A 16658-nucleotide genomic window follows, 5' to 3' on the forward strand; every position below is an offset into this window, starting at 1 on the left:
AATTTCATGGCTGCAATCACTTTCTGCAATGATGATTCTGGAGCCTGTGAAAATAAAATCTGTCACTGTTTCCAGTTTTTCTCCATATTTGCCATGAAATGATGCAACCAGATGCCATGATCTTAGTTTGTCCAATGTCAGGCTTTAAGCCAGCCATTTCACTCTCCTCTTTCACCCTCATCAAGAGGCTCTTTAGTTCCTCCTTGCTTTCTGCTTTTGTGTGGTATCCTCTGCATATCTGAGGTTGTTGATACTTCTCCTGATAGTCTTGATTCCAACTTGTGATTCATACAGCCCAGCATTTTGCATGATGTACTCTGCATAGAAGTAAAGAAACAGGGTGACAATATATAGCCTTGACATTCTCCTTTCCCAATTTGGAACTAGTCTGTTGTTCCATGTCCAATTCTAAATGTTGCCTCTTGACCTCCATATAGGTTTTTCAGGAGGCAAATAAGGTGGTCTGGTAACCTGATCTCTTTAAGAATTTTCCACAGTTTGTTGCAATCCACACAGTCAAAGGCTTTAGCATAGTCAATGAAGTAGAAGTAGATTTTTTTTAGAATTGCCTTGCTTTTTCTATGATCCTACAGATGTTGGCAATTTGATCTCTGGTTCCTCTGTTTTTTCTAAATCCATCTTGTACATCTGGAAGTCCTCAGTTCAGTCCTCAAGCCTAGCTTGAAGGATTTTGAGCATTACCTTGCCAGCATGTTAAATGAACACAATTATACAATGTAGTTTGAAAATCTTTTGGCATTGCCCTTTTTTGGGACTGGAATGAAAACTGACCCCTCATTGTTCATGGCTAACTTGCTACCTAGCAAATTTAAGGAATTATCTCAGTTAAAAAAAAAAAAGGCAAACACCACATGATCATCTGAATAGATTCAGAACAGGCATTTGACAAAATAAAACACCCTTTCATGATGAAAACATTCAACAAGCTAGGAATAGAAGAGGATTTTCTTAACTTGATAAAGGATACTACATCATACTTAATTGTAAAAGCTTGAACACTTTCCCCTAAGATCAGGAAAGAAACAAGAATACTTGTTCTCATCACTTTTGTTCCACATTGTACAGGATGTTCTTGAAAATCAGGCAAGAAGAAAAAACAAAAGATATCCGGACTGGAAATTAGAAGCACAACTGTATATATTTGCATATAACATAATCTTGTATATAGAATATCCTAAGGATTTGATTTGCATTTCTCTGATAATGAGTGATGGAGAAAAGGGAACCCTCTTACACTGTTGGTGGGAATGCAAACCAGTACAGCTGCTATGGAGAACAGTGTGGAGATCTCTTAAAAAACTGGAAATAGAACTGCCATATGACCCAGCAATACCACTTCTGGGCATATACACAGAGGAAACCAGATCTGAAAGAGACACGTGCACCCCAATATTCATTGCAGCACTGTTCATAATAGCCAGGACATGGAAGCAACCTAGATGTCCATCAGCAGACAAACGGATAAGGAAGCTGTGATACATATACACCATGGAATATTACTCAGCCATTAACAAGAATTCATTTGAATCAGTTCTAATGAGATGGATGAAACTGGAGCCCATTATAGAGTGAAGTAAGCCAGAAAGATGAAGACCAATACAGTATACTAACGCATATATATGGAATTTAGAGAGATGGTAACGATAACCCTATATGCAAAACAGAAAAAGAGACACAGCAGTACAGAACAGACTTTTGGACTCTGTGGGAGAAGGTAAGGGTGGGATGTTTCGAGAGAATAGCATCGAAACATGTATATTATCAAGGGAGAAACAGATCACCAGCCCAGGTTGGATGCATGAGAAGAGTGCTCGGGGCTGGTGCACTGGGAAGACCCAGAGGAATCGGGTGGAGAGGGAGGTGGGAGAGGGTATTGGGATGGGGAATACATGTAAACCCATGGCTGATTCATGTCAATGTATGGCAAAAACCACTACAATATTGTAAATAATTAGCCTCCAACTAATAAAAATACATGAAAAAAAAAAGTATCCTAAGGAATACACAAAAGAAAACAAAAGGCAAGGCCACAACATCAATACAGGAAATTAACTGCATTTCTGTGCACAAGCCACAAACAATCCAAAAATCAAATTAAGAATGTAATTGTATTTATAATAGCATCAAAATAATAAAATTCTTAGAAATAACTTTACCAAGGCATAAGACTTGTATACTAATAATTACAAAACATTATGGAGGGAAGTGAAAAGAAGATTTAAATAAGTGGACAGGCATCTGATGTTCTTGGACTGGGACACTCAATATTGTTAAGACAGTAATTCTCCCCAAATTTCTATACTCATATAGTCCCTGACAAAATTACAGCACAGTTTTGCAGAAATTGACGAGAGTTCAAAGTTCATATGGAAATGTAAGGAATCTAGAATATCTAAAGCAATCTTGAAAAAGAATTTTAAAAGATGGAGAACCCTCACTTTTCAATTTCAAAAGTTATCATAAAGTTATAGTTGTCAAGAAAGTTAGTGTGGAACTGGCATAAGGATAGACACAATGATGAAATAGAATTAACAGTCCAGAAACAAATCCTAATATTTAAAGTAAACTGATTTTTGACAAAGGTATCAAGGCAATTCACTGAGGGAAAGAATGTTCAACAATTGGTTCTGGGATGATTGGACATGTGCATGTGTAAAGATTATCTTAGTCCCTTATTTCAGGCCATACACAAAAATTTACTCTAAATTTATCAGACTTAACTGTAAGTGCTAAAAGCATATGACACTTTTAGAAGAAAATATAAAAGGATCTATGGGACCTTAAGTTAAAGCCAAGATTTCTTAGACATGACACCAAAATTATGTTCCATAAAAGAAAAACTATAATGAATTGGGACTCCTTGATTCAAGTTTTTTGTACTTCAAAAGGCACCATTAAGAAAATGAAAAAGCAAACAAATCTGGGAGAAAATATTTATGAAATATATATCTGATAAAAGACTTGTATCCAGAATACACAAAGAAGTCTTACAAGTTAATAAGAAGACAAATAATCCAGTTTTTTAAATGGACAAAAGAAATGAGCAGACTTTTCACCAAGGAAGATTTATAAATGGCTGATAAGCACACAAAAAGATATTTAATATCATCAGCCATTAGGAAAATACAAATTAAAACCACAGTGAAGTGCCATTTTGTGCTCACTAGAATGAGTGTAAGACAGACAATACCACATGTTGGTGAAAATATGGAGAAACAAGAACAGTCACTGGATACTGATGGGGATATAAAATGGAACAGCCACTTTGGAAACAGTTTGGCAGTTCATCATAATGTTAGCCATAAAATCATACAATCCAGCAATTCCACTTCCAGGTAGAATTCAAGAGAAATAGAAACATATGTCCACACAGAGACTTCCATGGAAATGTTCCCAGCAGCATTGTTCATAATTGCCAAAAAGTGGAAGCAATCTAAATGTCCAGCAACTGGCAAATGGACAGACAAATATGGTATATCCATACAGTGGAATGTGTGTGCGTGCTCAGTTGCTTCAGTCATGTCCAATTATTTGCGACCTTATGGACTGTAGCCCATCAGGCTCCTCAGTCTATGGGATTCTCCAGGCAAGAATACTGAAGCGGGCTGTCAGTTCCTCCTCCAGGGGAATCTTCCTGACCAGGGATCGAGCCCATGTCTCTTGAGTCTCCTGCATTGCAGGCAGATTCTTTACCACTGCGCCACCTGGGAAGTGTTTAGTGCTTAGCATGTAGCAATTCATTTAAGTCTCATAATAGCCCTGTGCAGTAAGTAATATTATTTATCCTTTTTTTTATAAATTAGGAAACTGAGGCACAAAGAGATAAAGTGACTTGCTGAAGAGTACACAGTCAGTAATTAGTATAGTTGGGGATCCAAGTCATCAGTCTGGCTCCACAATCTGTGGTCTTAATCATGGTTTCCATTTGTTGGAGAGAAATGAAAGAATGTAAGATATACTTGTACACGGCAGGCAATATATGGAAGGAATCAGAAGGAACTTTTATCAATAATTCCCTCTGGGAAGTAGAAATGAGGGTGGGCAGAAAAGGGAGACAATTTTATTACTTTATACCACTTTAAACTCTGACATTTTTATACATTTTATAATTCATGTACAGTATTTAGTTTGTGGATAAGAAACATCTATTTTTAAATCAAAACACTGGTTATCTTTGATTTGTCAGATTTTCATATTTTTCTTTTTCCCTAAACTTTTTGATATTTTCTGAATTCTTCCGGGTACATCTCCAAGCCAAGTTCTTGAATAATTACCATGACATGCTTTCTGAGAGGTTTCCTTCTGCTAGTATCAGAGGCCAAGATGGGGTCAAGGCCAAGAAGGGTCGGGGTGGGGGCTAAGAAAGACCATGAAGGGCCTGTGTTGCTTGCTTCCCTGCTTGGGGCTAGATTCAAGGCTGCAGAGTTGTGGTGTGCAGCTCTGAACTCCCTAGATGCCCTGAGGCACACCATGGGGGCTGTGACTCTTGGAAGTTGTTGTAGTCCAGCAGGGGGATAGATTATCTGCGTGTAAGTGCAAACCAGCCCATCAGTTCATTTAGAGAAAGCACAGTTTGGATTTCTGCCTGCAGAATAAGACTGATTCTGGCTCCAGCATGTGTGTGTGTGACTGTGTATCAGAGGTTTGGGTTTTGGAGGGGGCTGGGGGGTGCAGGGGGTTCCATTTAATGTTTAAACAAGTCAAAAAAAGAATATGTTATGAAAGCAGCTGAATGTTGTTAAGTATCTTTACTAACATAGGAAATATTAGCTTATGAACTTTAGGAAGCCTTTGCCTGAGTAACGAGAGGCTTAAAAGAAAATGGGATGGGTTAATGTTTAGACTGTGATTAACTCTTCATAGCCACTTCTTTGGTTCAATAATGTGGAGGCAGGGAGTAACAATAGATGTATTTGTTTTTAATATGTACATATTGTATGCTAATGCTCTACAAGAGCATATTGTGAGAAAATAGGATACTCAATTATGTATTCAGTAAAAACTGATTAAATATATATTTAGAGGAGAATTGCGTTTTTCTTACTCCTCTTTGGCCATGGACCAGCACCACATAAGCCCCAAAGCCTTTTTGTTATTACCATGCAGCAAAAATCACTGAAAGAAACATGGGCTTCAGGGTCTGATAGATTTAAGTTCAAATCTTAGACCTGCCACTCACAAGCTGTGTGACCTTGCACAAGTTATTTAAACTAATTTTCAGTTTTTTTGAGTGTCTTTTATGAAAAAATGGGGATAGTTCTAACTCCCTGCACAGGGTAGTTGATTGAAGTACCTTATACATGTTGGGCAGTAAGTATTCAGTAAACATTAATTCTCTTACCTTTGCCAGGAAGGGAGAAAGAAGAAACTGAGTAGAAAAAAAAAAATTCTTGGAAAGGGTCCAACCTTTGTTTAGTCCAACTAAATTGTGTCCGACTCTTCTGTGATCCCATGGATTGTAGTCCCTCAGGCTCCTCTGTCCATGGGATTTCCCAGGCAAGAATACTGGAGTGTGTTGCCATTTCCCTCTCCAGGGGAATCTTCCCAACCCAGTGATAGAACCCACGTCTCCTGAATTGGCAGGTGGATTCTTTACCAACTGAGTCACCAAGGCCCTGATGCTGGGAAAGATTGAAGGCAAAAGAAGAAGGTGGCAGAGAATGAGATGGTTAGAGAGCATCACCAACTCCAAGGACAAGAGTTTGAGCAAACTCCAAGAGATAGTGGAGGACAGAGGAGCCTGGTGTGCTGCAGTTCATGGGGTTGCAAAGAGTCCAACTGAACAACAGTTAGGGACTGAACACCACCACCTTCTCTTTGATGTCATTTTCCTGCTAAGGAAGGTCATGACATGCATTTGGAGTGAAAATGTATGGATGCCATCCCTCATCTCTCAAAATCTACTGTACCCCAGGTGTGTTACCCTGTGTCCAAACCTTTCCAGTGATGATTCTGAGTAGTTGTATTACCTACTTAGACACTGTTTACACTTTTTCGTGGATTGTCTATATTGAGGGAAGTACCATGCCAGTGTGATTTGTTTTGAGGATATTGCTATTGGGATTGTCTTTCCCAGCAATGGTGGTGAAAAACTCATTGGAAGAGAGAAATCTTTACAAGTCACTACTTTAATTTTTTTAATAAAAACTTTGAGATCATGGTAATGAGAGCACCACCAGATCAAGTATGACAGTCTTACCCAAAGAACTCATGTTCATCTGATGAATGCATGTAGCAGAGGCGATGATACACTCTCATAGCAATTGGACCGTCTTCCCTGCTTCCCATAAACTGTTATTCCTGGTGAAGGAACCAGTTCAGTCAACATCAAATGTGCCTACTACCCATGGACTACATGTTATAGGAGGGGTTTTTGAATTTTTAAGTGTTCAGAGTGCTACAGTTTGGGGTGCTGGGGACAGAGAGGGATACAGGCAAGTCACAATTACCAACACACAACTGAAGTGTCTGTCATCTACATTCAGTTCCTACAAGGTTAGCATAACCTAAGAGCAGAAAGCCAAATGCAAGCCTCAGGGGGGCAGCCACACTTGAAAAGTAGGAGGAAATTAAAATAGTAAAGTAAACTAGAAAGAGTAGTAAAAGGGAAGAAAAGCAGGATATTACAAAGTCAAAACAAAAACCAAGAATCTTCAGTGGCATCACATGTAGCAAGGACTTCAAAAGAGAAGCAGCAAAAAGTGATTTGACAGGGAGGAAGTTAGCAGAGAGGTTTCCGAGGTTAAGTGGTTTCTGACTGGGCAGGGGGTTTCTATTAGATAAACAGTGGAATGAGATATTTAGATCAACAACTTATTTAACAGAACATTAAGAAACCATTATAATTAGTTTGGCTCCCTCATTCATTTCATTAGCATTTGCAGTGCTCTTATAAGTGCCCAAGTCTACTAAGCTCCACAGGATAAGGACACCTAATAGAAAAGTCATAATTAAACCATAATGGTTTTTCTTTCTCAAGAAATCTGAAGTTCTAGACCCATGACTTAAAAAGTCTCCTTTCCCCAAAACTGTTTCAGTTTATGTATTCTTTCTGATATATTAGACTTTTGTTTTCCTTTTTGAATTAAAACAGTTTGGTTGGCCACATCACAGGCAAAGGTGTCAACCTTCAAGGGCAGCAAATTTTAAAAATAACAAATCTCAATGTATCTTAGGTATGCTGTGAGGAATAGTAGTTACAGCTTATGTTAGACTTTTTCCTACAAATATAACCAAAAGTCCATACAGAACAGTCCAAAGAAATCAAAGTTTTCTCAACTTCACACACGCAAAACTGTGTACAATGCTTAGCTTCTAATAATTTAATCAGTTTGGCTGGCCAGCATCACTGTTAAAGTACCAACTTGGATTCTGACAGGAGGTTAAAAGCATAGTCTCAAAGAATCCTGTGTGAGCTGAGGAGAAACAGAAATGTCATTTATACCTTGTATTAGGGACTTATTTTCTGTAAGTTTGATGCCTACAACATAAGCCCAACCCCTCACAGGAATAGGCCAAAGCTGCCAAGCTTTCCACACTTTGAGAAAAGTGTGCTTCTCAAACTGGAGTTCAGAGCTGCCTTGCAGTGGGCAACCTGGTGTCTGGAAGTGAGACAACCCACAGGATACCTTTGGCACACTGCAAAGGTGGAGGTGGACTTTATAGTCCATGTACACATGCACACCTCAGCTAGAAGGGACTTTTGTTAACTGGCCATCCAAAATAAACCCATCCTAAAAACAAACACACCAACCCACCTTAAGGGCAAGGCAGGGTGTTTTTTCTACTTTCCACATGTGCTGGCTTTTTTAATAATGAGGAAAAATGTCTATAAAATACTAAAGAAAACCTCAAAAGGTTCTCCTAGGCCACCCTAGTGAAAAATAGCTATTGGAAAATTGCTCTGATTATCCTTTAAAGAAGTTTGATTATCCTTTAAATCCTTCTTTGGTGCCACTAATTTCAATAACTGACTCACTGCATTTGGAAAGCCACAGTTTTTTTTTTAATTGTTTTATCCCTATACCTTCTGTCAAGTCACCCATCGCATGTTTTAATGGAGAATACCCTTTCTCTGCAGTAACTCCAAGTACTTTCAAATAGGTGCCGCCAAATTCATTATTAACTTCAGTAGTTTTTATCCACTTTCCTTGTACTGTGATTAACTCCCCCTTATTATTAAATTTGGGCTTCCCTTGTAGTTCAGTTGGTAAAGATCTGCCTGCAGTGCAGGAGACCCGGGTTTGATCCCTGGGTTGGGAAATCCCCTGGAAAAGGAAATGGTAACCCACTCCAGTATCCTTGCCTGGAAAATCTCATGGACAGAGGAGCCTGGTGGGCTGCAGTCCACGGGGTTGCAAAGAGTTGGGCACGACTGAGCGACAAACACTTACTTACTTACTTACCATTAAATTCAAGAACTGTGAATGTGTGGCAGTCAGAGATGAGCTTGGTTCTTCTAATGGATAGAGGGTTTTCCTGGTGGTTCAGATGGTAAAGAATCTGCTTGCAACGCAAGAGACCTGAGTTCAATTCCTGGGTCAGGATGATCCACTGGAGAAAGCAATGGCAACCCATTCCAGTATTCTTGCCTGGGGAATTCCACGGACAGAGGAGCCTTGAGGGCTACAGTCAGGAGAATCAGAGTCGGACACGACTGAGCAACTAACACACACAGTGGATAAAGAAACTCAAAACCAAAGAAAGAATTCTCCCATTCCAACTCCAACTTTAATGATTAATTTCCTTGTTACCCTGAAGGTACAGGTTCTCTCTCTCCCTATCCAACTTCTTAAACTATACAATAAAACTGTCTAATCTCTAGAATGATAAGCATTATGCTTTTTCATAGCAAGGAATGTGTTTCTTTCACAGGGAATAGTCTTTGTAAACAGGGACTTTTAAAAAATGTGCCAAGATCTCAGGTTTACATTTCATATCCAGAACTATATTCACCAAGTAGAAATGTGGGGCTTAGCTTTCTCAGTGGAAAACCACCATCCCAGATTTTCCAAAAGTTAAACACAATGATTTTAGAAGAAAACACTATTTATTATGTAAAAAATTTATATTTATTAATCAAAGGCACAAAACTATTAAAAGTTAATATTGACAATTAAGTCATATCAACCTGACAAGGAAATACCAGCTAAAAGCTAATGAAGATCTGTTGCTTTAAATTCCCAAAGAGAACACAGTAACTCAGGCACCAGTAAGTAATAGTTAGAACCTTTCAAACAATAAGGGAAACATATTAATGTAAATACCTTAATTCAGAGGCAGAGAAATGTAAAGTGTTAAGGTGTTACAACCTGGGGTATCACAGAGCATGTGTAGTGCCTTTTATAGTCTTGAGTGCCTTAGAAGTCAGAGACCATTACCACCAATTGGCAACTCTGATGATGGGTGTTCTCCGGCTACTGGCTGGAATGACATTACACAGTGTGACTAACGAAAACATTTTAATTTCTTGAAGCAAAGTATACTATCACAGCAGATAACCCTGGTTGGGAAAAGGGCAAGTTTGGAAGGGTCAGTTTTCGATCTTACTACATGAACAGTAAACTTATTGTCTTTCAAAAGCCCCATACCAAGACAAAAAAGTCAAGAGGAACAGTTTTGCTTCGTTTCCAATTTATTAAGCTCTTCCAGTGTTTGAGAGTGATATGGGGATTTCAATGATGTAACATGAATGGGACAAAAGGTGGACTTCGAATGTATCAAACAACTGTCTTGATCGAACCAGACTATTGATGTAGTTTTTCAATCTATCTGTAACAAATGTATGTCTTCCATCCAGATGATCTTATAATTCACAAGGTTGGGGATAGGGATGTTAATATCCTAAATTAAAGGAAAAATAGTTAATTTCCTTGTAACCCAAACTGCAACACCTGTATTCATTTGCACATATTTTAATCTAGTCTGCTAATGAAGTGCTAATAATGTGTTCCCAGTGAGTGGCTCAAATCAAATATGAAGGGAACCCTAGGGATTACTTCAGCCAGCTATAGTTCTCACGTTTCATTATTCAAATTCTGAAATTATTGAAATACATGTTTCTCCAAAATCTAGTTAAGCTAGATGAGTTCATGGCTCTAGTAATAGTCCACCAGAAGACTGCAGTAAATAAGAATTGGGTAAAAGACCAGGGGAAAATGACAGTATTGATCAAGAGCCAGAGTGTACTTGCCAGGGACCCTTACAAGTAAGGTCACTACTAGGATTCTTCATTTCTCTTCATTAGGTCCAAATCTGTTAGAAAGGGGACCAATGAGGATCTTTAGGCTGACATGTAGGTAAACCCAGAGAGGCCCATCTGTCCTTTTATGGCCATGATATTTTTTGCGAGACTTATGCTTATGCATGGCTGTGCTGTGTCAAGTCACTTCAGTCGTGTCCTGCTGCTAACACAATACTGATAATATTTGCACTGCCGGACATGACCTTCTTTGCAAACTCAGTCCCATCCATCGTATGTATAGGCTGGAGTAAACACTGACAGTGCTGAGGATCAAAATGAGCATACCTTAAAGCTGAAGAGTAATAGACCCGTGTTATGTTGGTTACACTATCTCATACTGGTTATTTGTAATGGCACGAGAGAGGCAGTAGGCTAGAAAGATTCCAATCAGCTGGAAATAAAATATAAGCAAAACTAAACATACACATACACACAAAGCTTAAAGACCTCAAGATACAGGTATATGCTCCTTTCACTTCCAATTTGCTACTTATTTCCTTAAGTTTTTTCTATAATAAGCTTATATGTGATGTCTTAACTACAACTGCGATCTGGAATTTCACAACCATTCCTGACATAAATCACTCCGGAAAATCTTGAAGTCTAGGAAAACTTTTCTTCTTCTTCTTCTTCTTCTCAGTTATCAGAGCAAAAAGGATATGGCTTAGAATAAGCATCCCATCAAGTAAAATCTCCATCTATGAAGCAGTACTGTGATAATGAAAATGCTGTCTAGCATGGTGGCCACTAGCCACATGTGGTTTTCAAGTACTTCAAATGGAAGCCTGAGGAACTAAAATTTTAATTTCATAGTTATAACTTTTGAAAGGTGGCTATTTTATTAGAGAGTGCAGATTCAGAGAGACCTAAGAGGGCAGGTCTCACAGAACTCTGGAGTTGTGGAAAATAGCATGGGAAAACAAGATCCAAGACAACTGAAAACTGGAATGGAAAGGGCAAAACTACTATGTTTCTACTGTGATGATCGACTGAGTTTTGTGAAAACGTGACTTCTCTAAAAATGTCCTTGCTATACAGGGCCCAGAGGCAAAACTCAAAGACTTCAAAGTGGAAATCTTGTAGCCTACACCTACAAGAGTGATGAAACATTTCCTAACTACAAGGACTTACCTGGAAGCAAGCGACTCCAAAAGAAATTCCGGCAACAATTCCCATTTCTGACTCTATAATGGTCATCACCATTATAAAACAACCCTAATGGAAGAGAAATTTTAAAAAAAAAGTCAGTACAGCCCAAGCAATAATACTTTGATCACACATCTCTGCAAAAGATGATCTTTGTTCTTTGTTAAAATTTATTCCCTCATAACAAATCACATCTCCTTTGAGGGACATGAGATTCACTTTTTGGGTTAGGTGTTTAAGTGTCACTTAATCACAAGTCACAAATTTTCTGAGCTTCAGTTTTCTGCGCTATTGCAGATTATGTGTATTGTGAATGAAAATTATTTTTTTGCTCCTTACTTCATTGTTTACTTTATCCGCATCTCTCTGAGGAGAACAATCTTCAAGTTTACAGCAGCTTTTGGGAAATCCTTTTTCTGAGTAATAATTAGTGTCCTTCCAATCTCTATAGTTGGTGACACCACAACAATGCAACTGAAAAAAATCCAACAAAAGCATTTAGAGTTCATATTACAACTATGTAGTTGTACTTACAACTACAGCATTACAACTACACCAGCATAAAAACAATTACACCAGCATCTAAGATTATACTCAGTGATCTCTATCGTATGACACTGGCATTAAAATTCATGAGATAAACATTTTGGAACTGGTCTGACTTTCACTGCTATAGGGCAAGTGGACAACATCTGATAGGCAGGGCCCTATCATCTTCTCTGAGGGAATAGGGAATGTGTTTCCCTCTTGAGAAACCACCAGCTATGACCACTTACCATGCTTTGGATCTTGTCTACTGCATCACTTCTATAATCTCCCGTAGTGTTATATTGCTTTAAAGCTTTTTCATAATTATTCTTAAAGCTGTTCTTAATCTACAGCAAAGAAACACAAGGCTGGTAAACAAAGATTCTAGAATGTTCTTTTGATCTCCAGGTCAAATAAGAAATTGCAGCAACATACAATTAACATCTATGGTCCAATTCTATCTTCTAAGCAATATGGTTTTGCTAATGGGACTCCTAAGCAAAACATTCCAGTAAAAGATGATAACTATGAGAAGTTCAAAGTACAATGGGAACCTTTATTTATTCAAGTGGCAACTTTGTACTGCTGTTATCTCCCACCCTCACTACCACTTTGTTAAACACTCTCCTTGATGAGGCCTCAGTACTCACTGAATGATTTCCTAACCCCAGATTTAACAGAGTGGAATTCTAATTTCTAATTTGATTTTAAGGTTTTGATGAGTGGAGACGGTATCAATTTTGTGTTACCAGTTTTGTGCTTTTGAACTAGTGAAAGCTGTCTTTTAACTCTATTACTTAAATTTATCCAGTTTTATCTCTTAGAGCATAAATTTTCACATATTCAGGTTCCCAAAGGCAGGCTTACCTCATGTCTGAAAACAAATCCTACGATAGCAGCGACCAGTTCAACCAAAAAAATGAGAGTCAGAAACATTGCATACTGTGGGATAAAAAAAAGTCCAAGTCAGCATAAATAAGATACATCACAACTGCAAAGGGAGTCGCTGCTATACTGTTACTTACTAAGTTTTCATAAGGAAGAGGAAAAATCAGAAAGGGGCCATGCCTAGTTCCAAGAAACAAAGCCTACAACATACAAGCCTTTTCAAAAACCAACAACCAATTTTAAGAAAACAAGGACTCACTCACCAGTTTCAGCATCCATGCAGAAGCTCGGCAGGTAGCAAAACAGCCAAAGGTGCCCAAAAGAATAATGACAGTGCCAGTGCCAATGAGCACAAAGGGGACATTGGTGGCCTTCTCATTTAAAAGGGAAAAATAATTCTCTAGGCTCACCTTGCCCCAAATGCCAACGGCAAGAAGGATAACACCAGTGATCTACGTGGGAAATCAGAGAATAGAGAGTTACACATTGTATACAGTAGCATCTTCAAACCACAAACCACTAGATGTTTAAGAAACATTAGGTGTGAGAATTGACGTAGCACTCTGTGGCCACAGAACTGTGGCTGGGATATGGCAGACAAGGGGGGGACTGTACAGGGGGTTAGGAAGGGGAGTTGCACACAAGAACAGGTCTTGATAAACCCACACGCTGGATCACTGTAGCCAGGACAAAACCAGGAGGCAGCTAGGCATCTTGACAAAATTCTTAAACTTGATCTGTTTTGTTTTTTTTTTTTTTTTTGCCCTAGGGTTCAAAATTTCCTTAACTCATTTACTCCCGCCTTAGGAAGAAAACCTTCCTGCAGGTGGGGGGAGAGGGAGTGTTTCTAAGCGTTCCAGAAACAGATGTGCAGAGCGTACAAAGGAATGGTACACAAAGCAAGCCTAAGGATAGACTGGCGGGAGTGGAGCCATTATCATACTTACCTGCGAAATACTCCCCTCTTATGAAGCAGTGAAAAGAAAGAGACTATTATGCAAGCGAGCCCTCACCGGGCCCGAGCAAGCCTTGCTTCTCAGGGAACACTCTCTGCTTGCTTTGGGGGGCGGGGGTCACTCCATTCCAGGCGCCCCGCATCGCATTCGAACGCTAGGCACGTTTGGTCCTGGTTCACCCTCTCGGCTGCCGTCGCCCGAGACCCCGACCCGAGCGGGCAAGATGCCCGAACCCGAAGTGGAGTCCCAGCACCGAGGTCCCAGCAGCGACCGCCGCCCCAACCCCACTCGCGCCTCCCTCCCCACCTCGGATCCGAGCTCCCTCAGCTCAGGGTCACACACCCCCTCCCCGACTCCAGCCCGGGATCCCCTCCCGCCCCCCGCAGTCTCCGTCTCTCACCCAGAAGATGAATGTGTAGATCAACAGGACACTCTTGAAACAAGTGATGACCGGTTTGGTCTGCAGCCTCCGAGAAGGGGACGCCATGACTAGCCCGACACCCAGCCCCGCAGCGCCAGGCGATCGGAACCGAGATAGCGAGGCGCGGAGCCCCCGAGTCTTCCCGGAAACTGCCGAAAAGTTACGAGCGCCCGCAACTGAGAAGAGCCGGAAACACTGTACAGTTTTCTAGAGGGTAAAGTCTGGGAGGCTGTCCGGAAAGTGACGACAATTTCCTAGCGCCCTCTGCCGAAGGTTGCCGGAAACGCTACACAAAAGGCTCTAGTGTCGGAAATTTCTTAGATCTCCAGAGTGGAGGTTGCTTCATTTTTTCGCTTACGGAATCTTTCCCGCCCCCCACCCATCTCCTTGCCCTTATAACTGCATCATATTGTTTCTAAAACCAGCTTCGCCGGCAGCTCTCTGAGATACGGCCTCGTCGGCCCCTAATGCCCTAAAAGGAAAAAAAAAAAGGATGGAAAGAGGTTAAAAGTAACCTAAGAGTATCTTATTATGCTTATTACGTAGCAAAATACTCTCAAGACACGGACGTATATTTCCAAAGAGAAACAAAAGCAGTTCGCAGAGTGATCCATCCAGTCATATGTTTTTAGACAAAAACCGAAAGGAAAAGTGCAATTTACCTGAGTAGTGGAATTACGCTGATTTTTTTTTTTTTTTTTTTTTGTCCCTTGTTTTGTGTTTCTCGATTTTTGAACACTGTTTTAGGAGGTGGGGAAGGGGCACAAGAATAATAAATAACCACTTATTGTAAGAATTCCAAAGGTAGATAGGAAAGGTAATGAATTTTAGAATTTCTCTACAAGAATTTGCCAAAAATTCTTGCCTTTATCCCTCTCCCTCCTTATCATTTAAATTACTGGAGATTGAGGAAAAGAACTTTAAAGTAATTAATCCTGAAACGTGAGTTCATCTATTAGCTACAAACTGTCAAAAGGGAAGGCGCTACAGAGAATACTCGGTAAATGTGACTCTCTTTTAAATGTTAAAACTGAAAGGCACTGTATATTCCAGCCCTCTGGATTTTCAGATCAAGAACAACTGATCATAAAGAGGCTGAAATCATGGGTCACACAACTAATAACAAAGGCAAAACTAGAGATAAGTGTACTTTTCAATCCTCTCCTCTATTATATAAGCTGTATATGCTATTTGGTGCCTACTCATCCCAAAGAAATTCTACCAGTTGCTTAGATCTTCCTAGAACTTGAGACCACGTGTTCCTAAGGACTTAAACTGCTTCCAGGATGGGAATGAATCACCAGAAAGTTTCCTGTCCCTTATGTCCACAGGCAGACCTGAGTCAAACTCTAGGGTAAAGTGGAATTTTAAAACACACACACACACGCACACGCACATGCACAACAGCCCTCTTCACAATCTCCTAAATACTAGAGACCTCAGGATAGGTAGGGATGTGTTTTTTTTTTCATCTATTAAGGTCTGGTTTCTTAACAAAAGTATAAGCTCTTTGAGGGAAGAGACTGTCAAGTGTGCGTGTGTTGGTTGTATTGACGCGGCAATAAGCCCTGCATTGGTGAAGAAGAGGTGAAGGTGACTGCCTAAACTTTTTTGCTCTAAATCTTGCTTTAAACACATACCACAGAACCAGAAAACAGGAAAGTTCCATTAACTTGATCACACAGAGCTTCCTTGTGCTTCAAATATTGACCTAGGATCAGCTTCTATAGCATCATGCCAGATGTCTGAGGTCCAAGAGAGCAACTGTTGGATAATTATTTCACTGCATGCTTTATACTAAAGCATGAAAAGTCTAACACATAAATACATGGAGAGAATGGGTAAATGATACATCTATACACTTTGTAAACACTAAGGTCATCAGGAAATAAGGCAGACATCAACTTTTAAAACACCACAAATGCCACAGCCACAGGAAATGGGCTGGAGGGGGCTCTCAGTATATGCAAAGCGGTCTCCCTAAACTAAACAGCACACATCTGAGGGGTTCTCATATTAAAAAAAAAAAGCATCGAGAGAAGTCTTGCTAAATTCTTGTCATCTTAAATGAAGTTTCCTCTGAAGCTTAGGTTTGTACCATGTCCTGGAAAGGATTTTCACAGTGAGCCTGAGAGCAAATAAATATTTCTGTGGCCGAAGAAAAAACAAAATAGCAAAGCAAAAGCCGCATCTTATTTCCAAGAATGTGTTGATTTTCCTGCCCTCCCTTCCTCTGCTAGTCACAACACTGCTTTGTTTGAATAGCAGTCAATGCCAAATTAAACCAAAACCTGACATGGAATTTAATATTGCTATGGCCACAACACCTTGAACCATGCCTCCCACCCTGCTAACCCCACTCCCACCATTGCTATGCCACCAAGTCCAGAAGTTCAGTTTAGTTCAAATTTAGGCCTGGGTCTGGGTTGAAACCCAGACAAAGAGGCATCTAATC

General features: G+C 39.8%; 1 protein-coding gene across 2 annotated transcripts; it reads right to left on the reverse strand.

Moving 5' to 3' along the window:
• Positions 1-9637: 9637 nt before the first annotated feature.
• On the reverse strand, positions 9638-14396 carry TSPAN6 (tetraspanin 6). Of its 2 annotated transcripts, none has more exons than XM_065915111.1 (8): positions 14183-14396; positions 13237-13278; positions 12806-12880; positions 12187-12285; positions 11750-11884; positions 11396-11479; positions 10550-10655; positions 9638-9864 (listed from the first exon to the last, which is right to left on the reverse strand). In XM_065915111.1, the coding sequence occupies exons 1-7, from the start codon at positions 14267-14269 to the stop codon at positions 10587-10589; spliced, it is 591 nt and encodes a 196-aa protein (XP_065771183.1). In that variant the 5' UTR covers positions 14270-14396; the 3' UTR covers positions 9638-9864; positions 10550-10586. The 2 variants fall into 2 exon arrangements, with proteins under 2 accessions (XP_065771183.1, XP_065771184.1); XM_065915112.1 differs by having other exon boundaries at positions 13090-13278; positions 14183-14389.
• Positions 14397-16658: the final 2262 nt, after the last annotated feature.

The sequence above is a fragment of the Muntiacus reevesi genome, chromosome X, assembly GCF_963930625.1.
Source record: "Muntiacus reevesi chromosome X, mMunRee1.1, whole genome shotgun sequence".
NCBI classification, from domain to species: Eukaryota; Metazoa; Chordata; class Mammalia; order Artiodactyla; family Cervidae; genus Muntiacus; species Muntiacus reevesi.

Bases quoted from the DNA above. Each gene is read 5' to 3' on its own strand.
- TSPAN6 (XM_065915112.1), bottom strand. From the start codon at position 14,269: ATGGCGTCCCCTTCTCGGAGGCTGCAGACCAAACCGGTCATCACTTGT. The intron at 12,881-13,089 runs GTGAGTGAGTCC...TTTATCCCACAG, and splicing joins CTGCATGGATGCTGAAACTG to TATGCAATGTTTCTGACTCT. The intron at 12,286-12,805 runs GTAAGCCTGCCT...TCTTTGCTGTAG, and splicing joins GATTTGTTTTCAGACATGAG to ATTAAGAACAGCTTTAAGAA.